Genomic DNA, 25870 nt, shown 5'->3' on the forward strand with positions numbered 1-25870 from the left:
AATAAAAGAATCAAGTCATTAGCCACTGTAGTTGTTGATCTACAGTTCACCCTGAAAGGAATTCAAGATGAAGCATTCTGTGTTTTGGATATATGGACTCTTAGATAGTTAAGATGCATATGTAAGGAAGAATTTCAATGACCCTGCACTCTTGCATCTTTCCATATATAGAACACTAAAATCACTGAGATATTTGATCCTCGTGACTACCAATAACTAGCAATATGTATGCCTGACTACATGTATTTCCCAGCCAAAAAAATTTCAAATGTACCCTGGCTCTGCCCCTGCTACCTCTTGAGAACATCTTGTCAGAGTTGTCTAAGGCTATCTCCCAGACTATAGTCCTCAGCAAGCTCCCAAATAAAACTGAAACCCATAGGTCTCATGTTGTATGTTTTTATTTCAGTTGATCTATCTATCTATCTATCTATCTATCTATCTATCTGTCTGTCTATCTATATCTATATCGTGTGCATGCTAAGTTGCTTCAGTCATGTCCGACTCTTTGTGACCCTATTAAGTGGAAAAACAAAACCATGGTCTTTAAAACTCTAAAGCCAGTAGTGCTGTCATGTTTTCTTTATCATCAGGAATACATGTCAGGAATTAAAATACACACACACACACACACACGAGCCAGCACAGATACTCACTTAATGGAAAAAGATTCTCCAGTCATTTTGCCTGAAATGGGGTCCAGAAATGCAAGCTTCAAGCAGCATAGTGTAGGTGGTCCAACCTCATATTTGATTCCTACAATCTTAACAAACTCTTGTTCCTATTCATGAGAATACCAAAAAATTATTAATTTCAATATAAGTAATTGCTTAACATTTGCATATTATTTCATTATTATTTGAACAATTTAAAAATTATTTGAAATGTATTGTAAATCAACTATACTCCATTAAAATGTTTAAAATTATCTGATAAATTTTATTTTAAAATTATTAAATTTTAAAATTATCTGAATACCCACCAGATTTGAGGCATTCCACTAAGCGTTAAAGGTAATAAGACATGGCTCTTGACCCCTTAACAGCAATTTGTAGTTTAGTGCATGGCTCTAAACCAAGGATAAGCAGAAGAATCCCCTTGGTAATCTTTTTAAAATTCACGTCCCTATTTACTACTATGGAACTGAGTTCACTATATCTAGGGTAAAGCTCAGTCATATGTATTTTGAACAAACTCCTAGGTTTTCCTCTGGAGAGTTAAGAAGTTTTCTGCTGGTTAAGAATCACTCCTCTAGTCACTACTTGGTGTGAAATCTTTGTGGCCATCCCCTCGCCTCCTCAATTCCTACAGAACCCTACAAGTTTCATTCATGCGTTGAGTACATCTTAATCCACATTGGCTAGGCTGGTGTACAGACTGGCAATGCCTATTGGGAGCTCTATTGCTTGGAACATGGCATCTAGCCTGATGGCCAGATGTCAAGTGATATGACCACTGGAGGAGGAAAAGACTCCTTCAACACCTTGTTCAGTGAGACAGACACTGGCAAGTATGTGCCCAAGGCAGTGTTTGTAGACCTGGAACCCACGGTCACTGATGAAGTTGGTACTAGCACCCTCCGCCAGTTCCTCCACACAAGCTCATCAGGGCAAGGAAAATGCTGCCAATAATTATGTTCACAGTCACCACATGATTGGCAAGAAGATCATTGGCCTTGTCTTGGACTGAATTCAGAAACTGGCTGACCAATACACAGGTCTTTAGGGCTTCTTGCTTTTCCACAGCTGTGGTGGGGGAACTGGTTCTGGGTTTACCTTCGTGCCATTGGAACATCTCTCTGTCAGTTATGGCAAGAAGTCCATGCTGGAGTTCTCCATTTACCCAGCCCCCAGGTTTTCATAGCTATAGTTCAACCCTACAACTCCACCCTCACCAACCACACCACTCTGGAGCACTCTGTATCTTCATGATAGACAATGAGGCCATCTATGACATCTGTCATAGAAATCCCGATATTGAGTGCCCAATCTATACTAGTCTTAACTGTCTCAAAGCCAACAAGTAGTGTCTTCCATCCTTAGTTCCCTGAGATCTGATCGAGCCCTGAATGTAGATATGACAGAATTACAGACCAACCTGGTACCCTACCCCTGTATCCACTTCCCTCTGGCCACATATGCTCCTGCCATCTCTGGTGAGAAAGCCTAAAATGAACAGCTTTCTGTAGCAGAGATCACCAATGCTTGCTTTGAGCCAGCCAACCAGATGGTGAAATGTAACCCTCACCAAGCTAAATACATGGCTTGCTACCTGCTGTACCATGGTGACATGATTCCAAAAGATATCAGTGCCACCACTGCCACAATCAAGACCAAGTGCAGCATCCAGTTTGTGGACCAGTGCCCCAGTGGATTCAAAGTTGGCATTAATTATCAGTCTCCCACTGTGCTACCTGGTGGAGATCAAGCCAAAGTACAATGAGCTTTGCGCATACTGAGGCCTGGGCTCACCTGGATCACAAATTTGACCTGATATATGCCAAGTTTGCCTTTGTTCACTGGTATGTGGGTGAGGACATGGAGAAAGAAGAGTTTTCTGAGGGTCATGAGGACATGGATGCCTTTGAGAAGGATTATGAGGAGGTTGAAGTGCATAGGACTGAGGGAGAGGATGAGGTTAGAAAATATTAACCTGTCTATTACAACTTTAAACTCTTGGGATTGTCTAATTTGTGTTCTGTGGAGCTGCCCAATGCGGCCCTATCTTGTCAATAATATTAAATTCTATTGATAACTCTATTTAAAAAATAATTCCTCTAGCAGAAATACAGTCTGTAATTAGGCAGATGGACATACTATGTATATGTTTGGGAAAAGGACTTACAATTTTGAGTGCTACAATATTATTTTAAATACCATCCTTAAATACTGTTATTAGTCACATTTAATGATGACAAAACAAAGCCTCATGGGTACAGTGATGTTTTTAGAGTTACACACTTGTATATAGCAGAGCTGGGATTGAAATTCAGATCTTATTCCAAAGTCCAGGGTCTTATACCACAAGTAAGTTGACTTCTAGAATTTACTATAACCACAGGGTTAGAATTTAAAATAAGAAATCACACAGGCTCAGTGAACTGCTGCTGGATGCCCAGTAGTCCAGGCTGAGCACTAGGAAATGGCCTTCCTTGGGAGTCAGTGTGGTCCTGACCCCACCACGACCTTGGTGACCCGAGGCATTTGACTTACAGGCACTGGGTCCAATGCAACTTAGTCTGAGTATGTGGCTCCATGAGTCTGTGGGCTCTGGGCTACGAAGACAAACCCCACACATCCCGGTGACAGAAACACCCCATGAGGGCCTGTCCTCTCCTCCTGGTTAGTATTTATTTCAGCACTTTGTTAATGTGGTTGTTTTATTTTCTACCTATTGCACTGTTGTGACTTGTTCATCATTATTTTTGTACAAATAAAAGCTTTGTTACAGAAATCAGCATCAGTTCAGTTCAGTCGCTCAGTCGTGTTCGACTATTTGCGATCCCATGAATCGCAGCACGCCAGGCCTCCCTGTCCATCACCATCTCCCGGAGTTCACTCACTGATGTCCATCGAGTCCGTGATGCCATCCAGCCATCTCATCCTCGGTCATCCCCTTCTCCTCCTGCCCCCAATCCCTCCCAGCATCCGAGTATTTTCCAATGAGTCAACTCTTTGCATGAGGTGGCCAAAGTACTGGAGCTTCAGCTTTAGCATCAGTCCTTCCAAAGAAATCCCAGGGCTGATCTCCTTCAGAATGGACTGGTTGGATCTCCTTACAGTCCAAGGGACTCTCAAGAGTCTTCTCCAACACCACAGTTCAAAAGCGTCAGTTCTTTGACACTCAGCCTTCTTCACAGTCCCACTCTCACATCCATACATGACCACAGGAAAAACCATAGCCTTGAATAGATGGACCTTAGTCAGCAAAGTAATGTCTCTGCTTTTGAATATACTATCTAGGTTGCTCATAACTTTTCTTCCAAGGAGTAAGCATCTTTTAATTTCATGGCTGCAGTCACCATCTGCAGTGATTTTGGAGCCCCCAAAAATAAAGTCTGACACTGTTTCCACATCTATTTCCCATGAAGTGATGGGACTGGATGCTATGATCTTAATTTTCTGAATGTTGAGCTTTAAGCCAACTTTTTCACTCTCCTCTTTCCCTTTCATCAAGGGGCTTTTTAGCTCCTCTTCACTTTCTGCCATAAGGGTGGTGTCATCTGCATATCTGAGGTTATTGATATTTCTCCCAGCAATCTTGATTCCAGCTTGTGTTTCTTCCAGTCCAGCATTTCTCATGATGTATTCTGCACATCAGTTAAATAAGCAGGGTGACAATATACAGCCTTGACGTACTCCTTTTCCTATTTGGAACCAGTCTGTTGTTCCCTGTCCAGTTCTAACTGTTGCTTCCTGATCTGCATACAGATTTCTCAAGAGGCAGATCAGGTGGTCTGGTATTCCCATCTGTCTCAGAATTTTCCACAGTTTATTGTGATCCACACAGTCAAAGGCTTTGGCATAGTCAATAAAGCAGAAATAGATGTTTTTCTGGAATTTTTAGAAGTGCCTAAATCTTTATTTCAATAAATATACACATTCTCTCTTCTATCCTTCCTGTTAAGCATCATTACAAAACAACTAAAGAATGTGCTAATCATTGGACAATTGCACTCATCTTCCATACTAGTAAGGTCATGCTTAAAATCTTGCATGCCAGGCTTCAGGATTATGTGACTCAAGAACTTCCAGATGTTCAAGCTGGATTTAGAAAAGGAAGAGGAACCAGAGACCAAATTGCCAACATTCACTGGATTATAGAGAAAGGCAGGCAATTACAAAAAAAAAAAAAAATCTACCTCTGTTTCAATGACTATGCCAAATCTTTTGACTGTGTGAATCATAATAAACTGTGGAAAGCTCTTAAGGAAATGGGAATACCAAACCATCTCACCTGTCTCCTGAGAAACCTGTATGTGTGTCAAGAAGCAACAATTAGAACCCTGTATGGAACAGCCGATAGGGTCAAGATTGAGAAAGGATTACAACAGGGCTGTCTGCTGTTACCCTGTTGGCATAATCTATATGCTGAGTACATCATGAGAAATATCAGGCTGGATGAGTTATAAGCTGGAATCAAGATGGGCAGGAGAAACATCAACAAACTCAGATATGCAGATGATACCACTCTAATGGCAGAAAGTGAAGAGAAACTAATGAGCCTCTTGATGAGGGTGAAGGAGGAGAGTGAAAGAGCTGGCTTAAAACTAAATATTAAAAAAACTAAGATCATAGCATCCAGCCCCACTACTTCATGGCAAATATAGAGGGAAAGGTAGAAGTAGTGACAGATTTCCCCTTCTTGGGCTCTTAAATGATTGCAGATGATGACTGCAGCCATGAAATCAGAAGAAATTTGCCCCTTGACAGGAAAGCTATGACAAACCTAGAAAGTATGTTGAAAAGCAGAGACATTACTCTGCTAACAAAGGTCCGTACAGTCAAGGCTATGATCTTCTCAGTGGTCATGTACAGTTATGAGAGCTGGACCATAAAGAAAGTGGAGCACCGAAAAACTGATGCCTTTGAACTACAGTGCTGGAGAAGACTCCTGAGAGTCCCATGGACAGCAAGGAGATCAAACAAGTCAATCTTAAGGGAAGTCAACCCTGAATACTCATTGGAAGGACTGATGCTGAAGTTGAAATTCCACTATTTTGGTCATCTGATGTGAATAGCTGTCTCACTGGAAAAGTCCCTGATGCTGGGAAAAATCAAGAGCAGAATGAAAAGAGGTCATCAGAGGATGAGATGGTTGGACGGCATCACCAACGCAATGGATATGAACTTGGGCAAACTCTGGGAGATGGTGAGGGATAGAGAGCCCTGGCATGCTGCCATCATCCATGAGGTCACAAAGAGTTGGATACAACTGGGTGACAGGACAACAATAACCACAAAGTTATGAGTTTCTTAGGATTTATGATATTTACTATATCCTAAAGCTGCCAGAATCTTGAGGGTGTCTGTAGTCCATGCATGCAGTCAATTTACAGAGCCTCCAGAAAGCACAAAGCTGCTAAGGAAAATATCCACACCATGGAACTACTGCACTGCTTGAACTACATAGTATACACCAGAGAACCTGAAGCTTGAAGGAAATTAGGTCAAAAAAGACAACAAGTGGCACACAAATTCCAGGAAACAAAATGCGGCCCACAGGATTCAGCTGTACAGGAGCATGGTACATCACCTTATCCTGGACATACAATCAACACTGAACTATCCAGAAACTGAGAATAAGCATACAGGAAAGTAACTTAATTCCAAGATACTTCAGTACATAGCTTATTAATTTGGCAAACTTACCCTGAGATCCATTTTATTCCACGGCTGTTTTTGTAAATTAACGCTGTATGTTTTTGATTTTCTTACAGCCCGTACATAAGCTTCATGTCCTTGCCTAAAATATATAAGCTAAAACAAAAAAGAATGAGTTATTAAACAGCAGCATCCCATTTAGCCACTCTATACATCCCAATGTATTCCCACAAATGTCCTCTTCGATTAACAAAATATGTAATCATAATTTTGAAAAAAAATTATACAATAAAGTTACTTGTCAGTGTTAAATAATGTTCATTCAGTACTTATACCTATGCAGCCCTGCACTAAACACTGCATAATAAAAACAGAGAGAAAGTGAAAGTTGCTCAGTCATGTCCAACTCTTTGAAACCCCATGGACTATAAAGTCCATGGAATTCTCTAGGCCAGAATACTGGAGGGGGTAGCATTTCCCTTCTCCAGGAGATCTTTCCTACCAGGGATTTAACCCAGGTCTCCTGCATTTCAGGTAGACTCTTTACCAGCTGAGCCACCAGAGAAGCCCAAGAGTACTGGAGTGGGTAGCCTATCCCTTCTCCAGGGAATCTTCCCAACCCAGGAATTGAACTGGGGTCTCCTGCATTGCAGGTGGATTCTTTACCAACTGAGCTTTTAGGGAAGCCCCAAAACACAGTTCTCCTCCACAGATTTCTGAAGAAACAGACTAATGGCTGTACTAGTTTGCATTCCCACCAACAGTGTAGGAGGGTTCCCTTTTCTTCACACCCTCTCCAGCATTTATTGCTTGCAGATTTTTGGATCGCAGCCATTCTGACTGGTGTGAAGTGGTACCTCATTGTGGTTTTGATTTGCATTTCTCTGATAATGAGTGATGTTGAGCATCTTTTCATGTGTTTGTTAGCCATCCGTATGTCTTCTTTGGAGAAATATCTATTTAGTTCTTTGGCCCATTTTTTGATTGGGTCATTTATTTTTCTGGAATTGAGCTGCATAAGTTGCTTGTATATTTTTGAGATTAGTCACAGCACTGTTTATAATAGCCAGGACATGGAAACAACCTAGATGTCCATCAGCAGATGAATGGATAAGAAAGCTGTGGTACATATACACAATGGAGTATTACTCAGCCGTTAAAAAGAATTCATTTGAATCAGTTCTGATGAGATGGATGAAACTGGAGCTGATTATACAGAGTGAAGTAAGCCAGAAAGAAAAACACCAATACAGTATACTAACACATATATATGGAATTTAGAAAGATGGCAATGACGACCCTGTATGCAAGACAGGAAAAAGACACAGCTGTGTATAACGGACTTTTGGACTCAGAGGGAGAGGGAGAGGGTGGGATGATTTGGGAGAATGGCATTCTAACATGTATACTATCATGTAAGAATTGAATCGCCAGTCTATGTCTGACGCAGGATACAGCATGCTTGGGGCTGGTGCATGGGGATGACCCACAGAGATATTATGGGAGGTGGGAGGGGGGTGCATGTTTGGGAACACATGTAAGAATTAAAGATTTTAAAATTAAAAAAATTAAAAACAAAAAAAAAGAAACAGACTAATGACAAATGTACACAAAAGCAGTCATCTTTTTAAATAATATATTTCAAACTATAATTGACATTCTAAAACATCAACATCTTAATAGTGAGCCTATGTATGTATGTGAACATATACATTTGTTGTTGCTGTTTAGTTGCTAAGTCTTGTCTGATTCCTTTGCCATCCCCTGGACTGTAGCCCACCAGGCTTCTCTCTCCATGCAATCTCCCTGGCAAGAATACTGAAGTAAGTTGCCATTTTTTCCTCCAAGGAATCTTCCCAACTTGGGGACTGAACCTGTGTCTCTTCTGTCTTCTGCACTGACACAGGGGGAGTTCTTTACCACTGAGCCACCTAGGAAGTGTGTGTATATATATATACACCAGTATGTGTGTGTGTTTGTTAGTCATTCAGCTATGTCCAACTCTTTGTGATCCCATGGTTTGTAGCCATGGGATCAGGCTCCTCTGTTCATGGAATTCTCCAGGCAAGAATACTAGAGTGGAAAAAAATAGAAAGAGAAAAGGAAACATTGCAACAAAAAGAATAAAATACTTAGGAATAAAGGTACCTATACGTGAACTGTGAACTTCCTGATCTTCAAGCTGGTTTTAGAAAAGGCAGAGGAACCAGAGATCAAATTGCCAACATCCACTGGATCATGGAAAAAGCAGGACAGTTCCAGAAAAACATCTATTTCTGCTTTATTGACTATGCCAAAGCCTTTGACTGTGTGGATCACAATAAACTGTGGAAAATTCTGAGACAGATGGGAATACCAGACCACCTTATCTGCCTCCTGAGAAATCTGTATGCAGGTCAGGAAGCAACAGTTAGAACTGGACATGGAACAACAGAATGGTTCCAAATAGGAAAAGGAGTACGTCAAGGCTGTATATTGTCACCCTGCTTATTTAACTGATATGCAGAGTACATCATGAGAAATGCTGGACTGGAAGAAACACAAGCTGGAATCAAGATTGCTGGGAGAAATATCAATAACCTCAGATATGCAGATGACAGCACCCTTATGGCAGAAAGTGAAGAGGAACTCAAAAGCCTCTTGATGAAAGTGAAAGAGGAGAGTGAACAAGTTGGCTTAAAGCTCAACATTCAGAAAACTAAGATCATCCCACTTCATGGGAAATAGATGGGGAAACAGTGGAAACAGTGTCAGACTTTATTTTTGGGGGCTCCAAAATCACTGCAGATGGTGACTGCAGCCATGAAATTAAAAGATGCTTACTTCTTGGAAGAAAATTTATGACCAACCTAGATAGCATATTCAAAAGCAGAGACATTACTTTGCTGACTAAGGTCCATCTAGTCAAGGCTATGATTTTCCCAGTGGTCATGTATGGATGTGAGAGTTGGACTGTGAAGAAGGCTGAGCACTGAAGAATCGATGCTTTTGAACGGTGGTGTTGGAGAAGACTCTTGAGAGTCCCTTGGACTGCAAGGAGATCCAACCAGTCCATTCTGAAGGAGATCAGCCCTGGGATTTCTTTGGAAGGAATGATGCTAAAGCTGAAACTCCAGTACTTTGGCCACCTCATTGGAAAATACTCAGATGCTGGGAGGGATTGGGGACAGGCGGAGAAGGGGACGACCAAGGATGAGATGGCTGGAAGGCCTCACTGACTCGATGGACGTGAGTCTGAGTGAACTCTGGGAGTTGGTGATGGACAGGGAGGCCTGGCGTGCTGCAATTCATGGGGTCACAAAGAGTTGGATACGACTGAGCGACTGAACTGAACGAAACAAAAGATGATTAAAGAAAGAAATGAAAGAAATCAAAGATGGCACTAATAGAGAAATATACCATGTTTGTGGATTGGAAGAACCAATATAGTGAAAATGAATATACTATACAGAGCAATCTATAGTTTCAATGCAATTGCTATCAAGCTACCAATAGTATTTTTCACAGAACTACAACAAATAATTTCACAATTTGTATGGAAACACAAACAACTTTCAAGAGCCAAAGCAATCTTGAGAAAAAAGAATGGAACTGGAAGAATCAAGCTTTCCGACTTCAGACTATATGACAAACATACAGTCATCAAGACAGTATGGTACTGGCACAAAGGCAGGGCTATAGATCAATGGAACAAAACAGAAAGCCCAGAGAGAAATCCGTGCACCTATGGACACCTTATCTTTGACAAAGGAGGGGAAAACATACAATGCAGAAAAGACAATCTCTTTAACAAGTGGTGCTGGGAAAACTGGTCAACCATGTATAAAAGAATGAAACTAGAACACTATCATCATACACAAAAATAAACTCAAAACGGAGTAAAGATCTAAATGTAAGGCCAGAAACTATAAAACTCCTAGAGGAAAACATAGGCAGAACACTCTCTGATATGAATCACAGCAAGATCCTCTATGACCCACCTCCCAGAGTAATGGAAATAAAAACAAAAATAAACAAATGGGACCTAATTAAACTTAAAATCTTTTTCACAACAAAGGAAACCATAAGCAAGGTGAAAAGACAGCCTTCAGGATGGGACAAATAGTAAATGAAACAACTGACAAAGAATTAATCTCTAAAATATACAAGCAGCTCATGCAGCTCAATACCAGAAAAACAAACAGCCCAATCAAAAAGTGGGAAAATGACCTAAACAGGCATTTCTCCAAAGAAGACATACAGATGGCTAAAAAACACATGAAAAGATGCTCAACATCACTCATTATTAGAGAAATGTAAATCAAAACCACAATGAGGTATCATCTCATGCTGGTCAGAATGGCCACCATCAAAAAGTCTTCAAGCAATAAATGCTGGAGAGGGTGTGGAGAAAAAGGAAGCCTCCTACACTGTTGGTGAGAATGCAAAGTGGCACAGCCAATATAGAGAACAGCATGGAGATTCCTTAAAAAACTGGAAACAGAACTGCCATATGACCCAGCAATCCCACTGCTGAGCATACACATCAAGAAAACAAGAACTGAAAGAGACACACATACCCCAGTGTTCATTGCAGCAATATTTACAATAGCTAGAACATGGAAAGCAACCTAGATGTCCATTAGCAGACGAATGGATAAGGAAGTTGTACATACATATACACAATGGAATATTACTCAGCTATAAAAAATAACACATTTGAGTCAGTTCTAATGAGGTGGATGAGACTGGAGCCTATTATACAGAGTGAAGTAAGTCAGATAGAGAAACACCAATACAGTATATTAGCATACATATATGGAATTTAGAAAGATGGTTGGAATGATCCTATATGCTAGGCAGCAAAAGAGACAGAGAGGTAAAGAACAGACTTTTGGACTATATGGGAGAAGGCGAGGGTGGGATGATATGATAGAATAGCATTGAACATGTATATTATAATATTGACCAGTGCACATTTGATTCATGAAGCAGAGCACGCAAAGCTTGTGCTCTGGGACAATCCAGAGGGATAGGGTGAGAAGGAAGGTGGGAGGGGGGTTCAGGATGGTGGGACACATGTGCACCTGTGGCTGATTCATGTTGTTATATGGCAAAAACCGCCATAATATTGTAAAGTAATTATTCCCCAATTAAAAATTATTAAAAAAAAAAAAGAATACTAGTGTGGGTAGCTATTCCCTTCTCCAGGGGATCTTTCCAACCCAGGGATTGAACCAGGGTCTCCTGGACTGTAGGCAGAATTTTTTTTACCATCTGAGCCACCTGAGAAGCCTGTCTGTGTGTGTATATGTCACAGTCTACTGTTAAATACAGTAATTTCCCAATTAAAATTGTTCTTTTTCAAAAATTAACATCAGAACTGGCATAGTATGAAAGAAAAATTAATCCAAGTGTTTGGTAAAACCCTTCGCCTCCTTAAGACAGCATTCACTATCATATAGATTCATTTAAAAAGTTTCTTTCCCACAATAATTCTTTTTTCAACCTCACACCCTACTGACAGGTTTGAATCACCTCCCAACCACAAAAGTCTTAGTTTCTTTTAAAGCTAGGAATACTAGATCTGACTAAACAATCAGCAAACGTTTCACAAGTGAGTGCCACCCTGGATACAGCTTATTGTCCCAAGCATGTGCCCACCAGGGTAGAACAATGCCAGAGTGAATGGCCTTGCACAGTATTGGTCCTCAGATACCCCTGGGGGCACTCTGTACCCGAGAAGCTAAAGATCAACTTGCATGTAGAATAAATTATTAGTTTTACCCTTCTTGTACATGTAGCTACTCCCTAATAGCAGACCCATTTTGGAGGATTTTTTCCCACTCCATTGATTTATTATTACTCCAAACACCTCACAATCATTACACAGAGGTAACTCTAGGGACAAGGAAAGAGTCAGGAGACCTGATTGCTGTTCGTGCTACCTTTATAGGCCATGTGACTCTGGTCTTTCACATGCTCACCTACCAAATGAAGAGAACATTCTGCTGCCAGGTGTGTTTTAAAGATTAATAACAACAGACAGAGAAGCATGCTTCAGGTATAATCCTAAATGCCTTATAAATATCCATTAATTTAATCCTTCTCAGAACCCTATAAGATAGATACCTTTTATCCCCATTGTACAGTTGAGGAAACTAGGGCACAGATAGGTTAAATAATTAGTCAAAAATTGGTCAGAATCTTGTGTTTCATGAGCCTCAATGTTCACTGCAGCACAATTTACAATAGTCAGAACATGGAAGCAAACTAAATGCCCATCAGCAGTGGAATGGATTAAGAAGATGTAGTACATATATCCAATGGAATATTAATCATGTATAAAAAAGAATGAAATAACACCATTTGCAGCAACATGTATGAACCTAGAGATTATACTTAGTGAAGTAAGTCAAACAGAAAGGCAAATATATCACTTATTTGTGGAATCTAAAAAAGATACAAATGAACTTATTTACAAAACAGAAGTAAATTCACAGATACAGAAAACAAACTTATGGTTATCAGGGATAAGGAGGAAATGGATAAATTGGGAGATCAGGACTGACATATACATATACTATATATAATATAGATAACTAATAAGAACCTGCTGCATAGCACAGGAAATACTACTCAGTATTCTGTAATAGCCTATACGTAAAAAGAATCTGACAAAAAAGTGGATATATGTATAACTGATTCACTTTGCTGTACACTTGAAGCTAACACAACATTGTAAATCAACTATACTCCAATAAAGATTTTTAAAAAATTAAAAAAAAACATGTTTTCTACAATAATTTTAAAGTGGTGGTAGAGATAAATAGCAAAAAGTAACACAAAAAATATCATACTATGGAGATTTCTAAAATACTCTGACATATATCTATCAACACTGTCTAAGTCAGGATTTCTAATAGTTAAAAATACAGATAAAATTTTTAAAGGTTTAAAATTAGTATACAAACAGAGGGGCTTCCCTGGTGGATCAGATGGTAAAGAATCTGCCTACAATGCCAGAACTCAGGTTCAATCCCTGGGTCAGGAAGATGCCCTGGAGAAGGGAATGGCCACCTACTCCAATATTTTTGCCTGGAGAATTCCATGGAAAGCAGAGCCTGGAAGGCTATAGTCCATGGAGTCACAAAGAGAGAGACACAACTGAATGACTAACACACATGCACACATAAACACAACCGGAGTGGTTAAGAAAAAAATTCATTACTATGCTTACCAATAACATGATAAGCATGTTATTCAGTTACCCTTTATTATTTATTTCAGTACTCAACAAATATTGAACAAATATGTATGTTTGTACAGGGCACATAATCAAAATAAAATCTTTTCCCTCAAGGATATGGACAGATGTGTAGATATACAATGCATGGCAGAAAGTAATATGTATCATGAGAGATAATTTAGATGGAAAAGTTCATGAAGAAGGAGTGGAAGCAAAAGAAAAGTAGGGATAACATGCAGAAGAAGTTGGTATTTAAGTTAAACCTTCAAAAATGAGCACTTTGAAAGGTAATGATGTGTGGGTAGGAATATTCCAGGCAAAATAATGAAGACTTAACATTTAAAAAGTAATGCTGTCATCAAGAGAATGATTATATAAAAAGTATATTTCTGCCTTTGAGTTCTTTAAAAACATTCTTTAATTGACACATTTCATTGTCTGATTCGCTTATACAGCTTTCCAATTACCTGAACAACTGTCATTACCTGATACACATTAATCTTGAAACATATAAGCAAGTGCTAAGTTTAATAAAATAGAAGGAAAGGTAAATACATTCCTATAAAAGAGAAAGGAGTCTCAGATCACAGAGTATACAGATCCTTATTCTGTTCTAAGATTAATTCAAAAAGATTTCTCTTAAGCTCCCATATAAAAGGCAATAAATACAAGAAATTTGATTTTAGATATGCCCCTAAAAAGCTCTTCTAACTTTTTTCATACAACATTCCTTCAGAGCATGTTTTACTAAAATAACCACACAAATATTTGCTCAAAAGTCCAACACATATAAAAAAAACACACTTAGACAAGGAGACATTTTAATAAAATCAACACACAGGCAGCAAGTAATGGCTTAATTGTAAGGTTACTCCACAGCTGTCTCTCAAAGTACCCATAAAAGACAATTATAGAAATGTTTGGTGAAATTGTCATATGGCCCAAGACATTTAGAACCATTTCCATGGTTTTGCTCCTTCTTTGTTACAATGATAATACTGCATTCCTACTATCTGTCTTAAGTTGAAAACTGTGGGTAAACATTTAATGATTTAAAAATGAATGATTAGTCAATGTATCAGAAACCATACAAGTCAACTAGGGCTCAAAATATAATAATGCTACCATAATTTTTACGAGAAAATCAAATTTTGTCACTGTATAGAATTTAAATCAATTTTTGACTGACCAATCATAAATACGGCTGTTACTCAATCACTGTTTCAGTAGGAAGGCCTTGCTTGTGAAATGACATTCTCCTGAGCACCAAAAGGGGTGATTGTCTGCTCTAATATTTTCTATCAGGTTGACTATCAGCTTCTTTAAAAAAAAAAATTGGGACTTAATTAGGATTCAAAACACACTGACAATGAAAAATCAGAAAGAAAAATTAAGGAGTCAATCCCATTCAGCACTGGAACAAAAAGAATAAAATATTTAGGAATAAACCTACCTAAGGAGACAAAAGAACTGTATACTGAAAACTATAAGACACTGATGAAAGAAATCAAAGACAACATAAACAGATGGAGAGATACTCCATGTTTCTGGGCTGGAAGAATCACTATTGTGAAAATGACTATAGTACCAAATGCAATCTACAGATTCAATGTGATCCCTACCAAATTACCAATGGCATTTTTTACAGACCTAGAACAAAAAAAAACCTCACAATTCATATGGAAACACAAGAGATCCTGAACAGCCAAAGCAATCTTGAAAAAGAAGAATGGAGCTGGAGGAATCAACCTTCCTTACTTCAGACACTACCCCAAAGCTACAGCCGTCAAGACAGTACAGTATTGGCACAAAAACAGAAATACAGACCAATAGAAAAAGATAGAAAGCCCAGAGATAAGCCCATGCACCTATGGGTACCTTATTTTTGACAAAGGAGGCATGAATATACAATGGGACAAAGATAGCCTCTTCAGTGAGTGGTGCTGGGAAAACTGGACAGCTATTTGTAAAAGAGTGAAGTTAGAACACTTCTTAACACCATACACAAAGATAAATTCAAAATGGATTAAAGACCTAAATGTAAGACCAGAAATGATTAATCTCTTAGAGGAAAACATACGCAGAACTCTCTATGACATAAATCACAGCAAGGTCCTCTATGACTCACCTCTAGAGTAATGGAAATAAAAAACAAAAATAAACAAGTGGCAACTAATTAAACTTAAAAGCTTTTGCATAGCAAAAGAAACTATAAACAAGGTGAAAAGGCAACCCTAAGAATGGGAGAAAATAATAGCAAATGAAACAACTGACAAATGATTAATTTCCAAAACATATAAATAGCTCATACAACTCAATACCAGAAAAACAAACAATCCAATCAAAAAGTGGGCAAAAGACCTAAACAGATATTTCTCCAAAGCACAAATACAGATGGATAAAAAACACATAAAAAGATGCTCAACATTGCTCATTATTAGAGAAATGCAAATCAGAACTATAAAGGGATATCACCTCACACTGATCAAAATGGCCATCATCAAAAAGTCTACAAACAACAAGTGCTGGAGAGGGTGTGGAGAAGAGGGAACCCTCTTACACTGTTGCTGGGAATGCAAACTGGTACAGCCACTATGGAGAAAAGGATGGAAATTCCTTTAAAATCTAGGAATAAAATGAGGCAGCAATATGACTACTATGCATATACCCTGAGGAAACCAAAACTGAAAAAAAGACACATAAACCCCAATGTTCACTGTAGCAGTATTTACAATAGTTAGAACTTGGAAGCAACCTAGATGTCCATTGACATATGAATGGATAAAGAACCTGTGGTACATATATACAATGGAATATTACTCAACTATAAAAAGGAAAGAATCTGAGTCAGTTCTAATAAGGTGGATGAACCTAGGATGAACCTGTTATACAAAGTGAAGTAAGTCAGAAAGAGAAAAGCAAATATCATATACAAAGATATATTTATGAAATATAGAAAGATGGTACTGATGAAATTATTTGCAGGGCAGTGATGGAGACTTATGGACATGGTATAGGGGAAGGAGAGGGTGGACTGTATGGAGACAGTAACATGGAAGCTTATTATTACCATATGTAAAAATGATACCCAGTGGGAATTTGCTGTATGAATCAGGGAACTCAAACCAGGGTTCTGTAACAACCTAGAGTGGTGGGGTGGGGTGGGGAGGGAGATGGGAAGGAGGTTCAAGAGGGAGGGGATATATGTATACCTATGGCTGATTCATGTTAATATTTTACAGAAATCAATACAATTCTGTAAAGCAATTACCCTTCAATAAAAAATAAATACATATTATAAAAACAATATTAGGACTTGATTAGGATTCAAAATACCACTCAATTCAACTATGTGGCAATTAAGATAAAAACAAAGACAATTATGTTCATGGCATCACAAGCCAATCAATTTATCTCAATGTTCATTGAGCATACACGAAATTAAAGACTGTGTCAGGTCCTACAAAGGACACAAAAATTAGTAAGATTCAGTCACTGTACACAAGAAATATATAATTGAGCAGCACACTTAAGATGGCATACATATAACTATAATAGAATTGAGACTATAAATAACCTAAGACTGATTAAAGTGAGTGCTCTTGAGATTACAAGAGAAAAATGTTACAATAGGAAACAATTACCTCATCTCCCATCTGTGGGACAAATGGTGAACGCCGTGGTATGGTATCCAAGATCCACTGAGGGGCAAACCATTCTTCATTGGGCTCTCCTGCCATAGAAACTAGTCCACCTTTCTAAAATAGAGTTCACAAATATATAAACTTTAATATATGAACAGTTACAGGAAAAATCACAAGTAGAAAATGGTAAAAAAAAAATCAGGTTATAATAAAACAAAATATATACATTTTAAACATTTTAATTGCCAATTAATTATGTGCAACTTTTGTACCAATAAACAGTCAAGTGAATAACCTGTTGCTCAATTTTGGTTGACAGATAATATGACACTATATACTATTTAAAAACCATAAATGTTACTCTTCATGCCCCTAGTATATCATATAAATTCAAACACAAGTAACACAATAACTTTTTGCCAAGAAAATGGTGACCATCAAGAAGATAATTCTGTCCACTAAAGCAAGAAGTTAGAGCATGCACACAGAATACATATTTAAATTAGTATTCAAAGAATTACATGGATTAAGTTTTTATATCATTCAGATGAAATTATAGTGGAGAAAAATCCACCACTGGGGTGAAATAAAAACACAAATATAAGAGCCCTACAGGATTTAGAACATCCTTCCATTTTATAAGTCAACAATGTATAGAAATGTATTACTTGTAACATTGACAAGAATAATCCTTTCATACTATACTAGCTTATTTAAAATTCTACTACATTTTAACAAACTTAATATGTTTTAATTTAATAATGAAAATATTCTAGCCTCTACTTTTTAAAAATTTCAAAAGGTCTTTCCATTTCAAAGTCATTATATACAATTTTACTTAGTTTCTAAAATGGGGTATTATTTTTAGAGAAAAGTGAAGTGTTATTGCTAAATATTTAAGTGAAAGAAAGTGAAAGTGTTAGTTGCTCAGTCATGCCCAACTTTTTGTGACCACATGGACTGGGGTCCAAGAGGCTCTTCTGTCCATGGAATTCTCCAGGCAAGAATACTGGAGTGGGTAGCCATTCCCTTCTCCAGGGTATCTTCCCGACCCAGGGATCAAACCCCGGTCTCTTGCACTGCAGGCAGATTCTTTACCATCTGGGCCACTGTGCTGTGTGCTTAGTTTGACTCTTTGTGACCCCATGGACTGTAGCCCACCAGGCTCCTCTGTCTATGTGGATTCTCCAGGCAAGAATACTGGAGTGAGCAGCCATGCCCTCCTTCAGGGGATCTTCCCAAACCAGGGACTGAACCACGGTTTCCTGCACTGTAGTTAGATTATTTACCATCTGAGCCACCAGGGAATCCCAGGAATATTGGAGTGGGTACCTATCCCTTCTCCAGGGGATCTTTCCGACTCAGGAATTGAACTGGGGTCTCCTGCATTGGAGGTAGACTCTTTACCAGCTGAGCTACCAGGGAAGCCTACATGAGCCACTAGGGAAGCCCAAATATTCAAATATCAAAGATAAAAATCAACAACCAAAAAAAAAAAACCCACAAAAAACTTGTAAACTCACAGACCTTCTTTCTAGTCTGTTTAGGTTTCTTCTGCCTTTCTTCAAGTGACTTCAAATTTTCCTCCTCAGAGCTGCTGCATATTTTCTGTGTTGCCTGTCTCGTTTGCCTTTTTGGAGGTTGCAAATTTATTCCGGCATCTGCTGTCCAATCAGAATATTCACTTGATGAATCACTGTAAATAAATCAAAATTATGAGTACATAAGTTTTGAAAAGGAATAGTTTTGCCTCATGATTGAAAGATGATTATTTTGTAATCAAACAGTATTATAAATGACATTGTTTGATTTTGTTCTAACCAAAGACAAAATAAATCAATATAGAATTTTGACCATTACCTAAGTGATTTTAATGAAATGATTTCTGGATAAAGTATAATGCTTAATTTCCCATAACAGTATTTAAAATTCAAAATTCCTGTCCAAACCACAAAAACTTCTTTAAATAAAGATGTTCCTTATCCCTAGAAATGCTTAAATATAGTTGTTTTAACCCTGAAATAAATACAGATAGCCTGCCAAGATGCTGAACATTGCATTTACAAAGAATCTTACTTTAGGGATGAGGGAACTAAATTCCATGTGCAAAAAGATATTGGTAGAGCCAGGATAACACAACAGATCTCTGGGCTTCTAACCTAGTACTCCTACTATAAAACACTATTATAACTGGATTTACCAAATTTCTATAAGAACATACATAATTTCACATTAAAACCATCAAATAATTTTGACCAAATCAAAACCATTAAAACTACCTGGAGGAACTTTCACTTTGCCATTCAATAACAGGATCCTCTATAGAAGCATCACTTGTGCCAACTGTTTCATCTTCCTGGAAGAAAGAGCCAGCAATTGAGATATACAGTTATTATTAACTAGTATATTATTATTAATTAGCATGTACCATTTGTTTCATAGAACTTTTTGTATTCCTCCCTCCAAAAAAAGAGTTCTGGTTAAAATGTACATAATCATTTTTCTATATAACTCACAACTAAGCCTACCAAGTATTTAAAGATTTCTAGCATCTACTATCTTATTGATATGAGGCATCTATTATTATTTCAAAGGTTCAGTAGATTCCTTAAGAATACCAAATATAACTCTCTTAAATTTTGTTAAATTTTTTTTTCAATTTAAGTATAGCTGATTTACAAGGTTGTGTTAGTTTCAGGTATACAACACAGTGATTCAGTTTTATATGTACATATATGCATATATTTGTATGCATATAAAAATATATTCTTATTCAGATTCTTTTCTTATAGAAAGCCATAATTTAAAAAAAAATCTATATAAAAAAGGTAAAAATACTTATATGCCTCTGCTACTGCTACTAAGTCGCTCCAGTCGTGTCCGACTGTGTGTGACCCCATAGACGGAAGCCCACCAGGCTCCCCTGTCCCTGGGATTCTCCAGGCAAGAACACTGGAGTGGGTTGCCATTTCCTTTTCCAATGCATGAAAGTGAAAAGTGAAAGTGAAGTCACTCAGTCGTGTCTGACTCTTAGCAACCCCATGGACTGCAGCTCACCAGGCTCCTCTGTCCATGGGATCTTCCAGGCCAGAATACTGGAGTGGGGTGCCATTGCCTTCTCCTATATGCCTCTACCAAGTTAGTATAATTACTTTCTATAAAAAAGTTAATAAGCCTTTTATTATATAAGATCTCAAACATACCGAAGTAGATAACACCCTTCTATATACAATCACCAGTTTAGACAGTATCACATTGCCTATTTTATTGTATATATACTGTTACCAGTTGCCTCATATCTCAGGGATTATTTTTTGGGGGAAAAAAGCATTTCTATTATAATATTTATTAAGACCAGGAAACCTTTTTAAAGCACAACCAAAATTATTATATTAAAAAGACAATATCAATTACTGATTAAGTGATCATTCTTTTCAGATCAAGATTTTCATGAACAGGAGTAGAGAAGGAGGCATATCATTGATAAGAATTAAAGAACTGTGAATGCTGGGAGAAGAATGGGGGTACCATATATTGTCAGTACATAATGAAGCCTTCATTGTTCATTTAACAGTGACAGTTGTTTAAAAGAACAAAAGCAAAGGACTGAAAAAGAGAGGAATGTGAAAAAAAAGAACTGCTATGGTCTTTATTCCATTACCATGAAAAGGGTTAGGTCTAAGAAAAATCATTACTTAGTAATCTCCATGATGAGTAAAGTCAACAATAACAGAAAACATGTATATTATGATTACCCAGTGAACAAGTTCTGGGACTGTATAGCTAGTTATCTCTGTTAATATTTACTTTTTTTCATTTCTAGGCAGATTTGCTCTCACTCTCTTTTCTCACTGTCTTGAAGTCAAACTTTTCCTGGCATGTTTGATACCCTCAACCAAGATAACATCTTAGGTACAAATAAGAGAAGATACCTAAAGGAATTCAATATAATGCTTAATTTGCCTACTAAATGCCTTATTAATGAATAATCCTCTTTTAAGAAAGTTATTTCAATAATTTTCTATTAAGGTGACCCTTAAAAGTAAATCCAGATTTTATCAAATTCCTGTTTCTTTTTTGATGCGTAGATCTTCAGCCTTCCATAGATACAAAGAACTTTGAAAAGGAATCTAGGTATCAGATAGTCATTAACTTCTTTGTGATTTTACAAGATCTCAGATATTGACTTCATTGATGGTATCATGTTATTAAATCTAGTTGAAAAAGCAATATTGACAAAGCAAAAACAACCAAAAGTAAAACCAAAATGATGATATTAACTGGGAAACAAAAAATTACACTAAATAAATAATAGCAGATATCTAACCTCTGAGGAGCTATCTGAGTCTTCCTGTACACCTGAATTTTGACATGATGCTCGTGAATTATGCTCTATGTTGGATCGTGTTTGGTAAGTATGCTGTCGTTTGCGTTGTGTCCTTCGCAAAGATCGCCCATAGCTAGGCTGATAATCACTCTGTAAAACAGAAGGAAAACAAATTTTAAAAAATTAAAAGTTCAGTGAATATGCACAAAAGAATATATATAAAGCAAATCAATTGGGCAGTGGTCATGTATGGATGTGAGAGTTGGACTGTGAAGAAGGCTGAGTGCCAAAGAATTGATGCTTTTGAACTGTGGTGTTGGAGAAGACTCTTGAGAGTCCCTTGGACTGCAAGGAGATCCAACCAGTCCATTCTGAAGGAGATCAGCCCTGGGATTTCTTTGGAAGGAATGATGCTAAGGCTGAAACACCAGTACTTTGGAAACCTCATGTGAAGAGTTGACTCATTGGAAAAGACTCTGATGCTGGGAGGGATTGGGGGCAGGAGGAGAAGGAGACGACAGAGGATGAGATGGCTGGATGGCATCACTGACGCGATGGACGTGAGTCTGAGTGAACTCCGGGAGTTGGTGATGGACAGGGAGGCCTGGCGTGCTGCGATTCATGGGGTCGCAAAGAGTTGGACACGACTGAGCAACTGAACTGAACTGAAGAGTAAGGGTGGAGGTGAAAGAGAAATGAATACTCAAAAGAAAACCCAAGATATACTTTTATACTACATTTTTATATAAAATATATTTCATTTCTATATATTTAACCCATTTCCATTAATATTGATTACTTTCCTATTTTGAAAACATTGTGATCAAAGTAGACAGTGCTGAAACTCTAAGCTACAAGAATTTGCCCAGAATTTACATATTCTGGCAATATCTACAAATTATTATAGGATAAAGCCAGCTATCTACATCATATCTATATATATAACTCTTAATATAACATGTATTTCTTTAGTTCTATAAAAACTACATTCAGTAAACAAGTCAAAATAAAAATGTAATTTTTACAACTAAAACATAAAAACTGTTTTATTCTAAACTTTACAAGTATAAAATATTATTACTGATATATCATATGCCAAGCCTATAACCCTAATATGTCATCAGAAGTAAATAATTTTAAAGTTCTTATAAATCGGTATCAAGGGCCAGGTCTCTATCTTATGTGTAAATGTTTCTCATTTTCCGTATAAATAAAAATGCTTACAGAGTCAACTCCCCTGTTTATTAGTCTTAGACAAGTCTGATGTCTGATAAATCAGCTTAGCAGGAAAAAGAATATAAATCATGGATGGTTATTCATGATCTCTAAGAAAATAATCTTATCAGAGAACATCAAATAAGCTAATAAAATCTGAATAGAAATTAAGAAAATGATCTAAGAACATTTAGAGATAGTAATATACTACCTAAAACTGTGTTTATTGATACTGAAAGACATTTAAAATTCAGCATCCATCCCCTATATTTGTCTAAAAAAATTAAAATCAACCTAGACTTCCCTATTTATCATACTCTTTAGGAGTTACATTTATTAGATCTAGGAACAAAACTATATATTCTTATGTGCCTAGTTTGTTCAACCTCTAAGAACTAGTAAGGGGTTTTCCTGTTGTTGTTCAGTTGTTAAGTTGTGTCCAACTCTTTGTGACCCCATGGGCTGTGGACCACCAGGTTTCTTTGTCCATGGATTTCCCAGGCAAGAATACTGGAATGGATACCCATGCTCTTCTCCAGGGGATATTTCGAACCCAGGGATGGAACCCACGTCTCCTGCATTGGAAGGTGGATTTTTTTTAAATTTAAATTTATTTATTTTAATTGGAGGCTAATTACAATATTGTATTGGTTTTGCCATATATCAACATGAATCTGCCACAGGTGTACACGTGTTCCCCATCCTGAACCCCCCTCCCACCTCCCTCCCTATACTATCCCTCTGGGTCATCCCAGTGCACCAGCCCCAAGGATCCTGTACCCTGCATTGAACCTGGACTGGCCTACTGAGCCACTTGAGAAGTGGTAAGGGGTTTACTATATACCTAATGGAGTACAGGCTCTTACTCCCTGCTTACAAGTTTCTACTGGTATATATTAATTTTCCTAATGTATAGATCAGATTTTGCACCTGTTTAGGTAGGCCAGAAGTAAGCCTATAGCAGGGGTGAGCAAACTTTTTCTGTGAAGGGTCAGAGTATAAATATTATGGCTTTGCAGGTGATATGATCTCTGTGGTAACTACTCAACTCCATAGAGCATGAAAGCAGCCATAGACAATATATAAATGAATAGGTATAGCTGTGTTCCAATAAAACTTTATTAATAGGAATAGGAATCAGTAGACCAGATTTAGTCCCTGGGCAGTAGTTGGTCAACCTCTGGCCTAGGGTATCTCAGCATTTGTTTTACATTGTGATTAGTGACCAGACAATAATTTTAAGGTTTACTTTAACCAAATGAAAATGGTATTTTAATGCAAATATATCATACCTACAATAACCACATCCTAGACTTGAGGGGATAGTCCTAATGCTGTGCACTTTATCATTATTAATAATAATCATATCTCAATATGGGGTTCAAAAAATAGTTTCTTTATATACAGACACCTATCAAAATAATCACTTAATACATAATGGCCACCTTTCAAACACTTGGTATTTGCAAATAGTGTATTGCAGAGTACTTTGTAGCTAAACTTACCCTTTGGGTAGTATAAGATGGTTTTTTCTTCTTTTCAACTGTATAAAGACTGATTTCTATGTCACCTTTTACAGTTCGACATTCTTCCTGAACCCTAGTAATAAATTGAAGGTCAAAGTAATAGAAGATCATCAAAAAGCAAACCAAATGGTTTAAAATCAGATAATAAAAACATTTTTAAATGTAAAACTGGACATTTTAACCATTTTAGGTGTATAATTCAGTGGTACTGTTGACATTTACAAAGTTGTGTAATCAACATCACTATTTCTGAAACTTTTTTATCACTCCGAACATAAACTTTGTAACCATTAAGCAATAACTCTGTCTCTCCTCATCAATTTGTCTACTTTAGATATTTTATATAAATAGAATTATACATTATTTGCCCCTTTGTGTCTTGCTTATTTCACTTAGCATAATGTTTTAGATGTTCAAGCATGTAGCAAGTATGAGAAGTCTATACAGCTGAGTTTCATTCCATTGAAGTACACTGTTGTTGTTGTTCAGTCACTTAGTCATGTCTGACTCTTTGCGACCCCATGGACTGCAGCATGACAGGCTTCCATGTCCTTCACCAACTCCTGGAGCTTGCTCAAACTTATGTCCATTGAGAAGGTGATGCCATCCAATCATCTCATTCTCTGTCGTCCCCTTCTCCTCCTGCCTTCAATATTTTCCAGCATCAGGGTCTTTTCCAGTGAGTGAGCTCTTTGCATCATGTGGCCAAAGTATTGGAGCCTGAGTTTCAGCATCAGTCCTTCCAGTGAATATTCAGGACTGATTTCCTTTAGGATTGACTGCTTTGATCTCCTTGGAGTCCAAGGGACTTTCAAAGAGTCTTCTCCAACACCACATTCAAAAGCATCAATTTTTTGGCACTCAGCCTTTTTTATGGTCCAACTCTCAAAACCATAGACGACTGCTGGAAAAACCATAGCTTTGACTAGAAGGACTTTGGCAGCAAAGTAGTCTCTGTTTTTTAATACACTGTCTAGGTTTATCATAGCTTTTCTTCCAAGAAGCATCTTTTAATTTCATGGCTCAGTCACTATTTGCAGTGATTTTGGAGCCCAAGAAGATAAAGTGTCTCAAGTGTTTCCATTGTTTCCCCATCTATTTGCCATGAAGTGATGGGACCCGATGGCATGACGATCTTAGTTTTTTTAAATGCTTAAGCCAGCTTTTACACTCTCCTCTTTCACTTTCATCAAGAGGCTCTTTAGTTCCTCTTCACTTTCAGCCATAAGGGTGATGTCATCTGCATAGCTGAGGTTATTGATATTCCTCCTAGCAATCTTGATTCCAGTTTGAGGTTCATCCAGTCCAGCATTTCACATGATGTACTCTGCATATAAGTTAAATAAGCAGGGTGACAATATATAGCCTTGATGTACTCCTTTGCCAATTTTAAACCATTCCATTGTTTCATGTTTGCATCTAACTGTTGCTTCTTGACCTGCATATAGGTTTCATAGGAGGCAGGTAAGGTGGTTTGGTATTCCCATCTAAGAATTTTCCACAGCTTATTGTGATCCACACAGTAAAGGCTTTAGCATAGTCAAAGAAGCAAAAGTAGGTGTTTTTTTTCTGGAATTCTCTTGCTTTTCCTATGATCCCACAGATGT

At 37.6% G+C, this 25870-nt stretch overlaps 1 protein-coding gene and 1 pseudogene across 2 annotated transcripts in view; one reads left to right on the forward strand and one right to left on the reverse strand.

Annotated features, from left to right (window-relative positions):
* The window catches only part of BRWD3 (bromodomain and WD repeat domain containing 3), a 170636-nt gene that overhangs the window by 59535 nt on the left and 85231 nt on the right, over positions 1-25870 (reverse strand). For both annotated transcript variants that reach the window (XM_070291890.1, XM_070291889.1), the window contains exons 20-26: positions 24243-24336; positions 21523-21672; positions 19475-19551; positions 18723-18891; positions 17196-17309; positions 6372-6479; positions 657-781 (exon numbers count right to left, since the gene is read on the reverse strand). In XM_070291890.1, the coding sequence (XP_070147991.1) occupies positions 657-781; positions 6372-6479; positions 17196-17309; positions 18723-18891; positions 19475-19551; positions 21523-21672; positions 24243-24336 (837 nt within the window). The remainder of the gene's footprint in view (positions 1-656; positions 782-6371; positions 6480-17195; positions 17310-18722; positions 18892-19474; positions 19552-21522; positions 21673-24242; positions 24337-25870) is intronic.
* LOC138930095 (tubulin alpha-1C chain pseudogene) lies at positions 1422-2651 on the forward strand (annotated as a pseudogene).

The sequence above is a fragment of the Ovis canadensis genome, chromosome X (assembly GCF_042477335.2).
Source record: "Ovis canadensis isolate MfBH-ARS-UI-01 breed Bighorn chromosome X, ARS-UI_OviCan_v2, whole genome shotgun sequence".
NCBI classification, from domain to species: domain Eukaryota; kingdom Metazoa; phylum Chordata; class Mammalia; order Artiodactyla; family Bovidae; genus Ovis; species Ovis canadensis.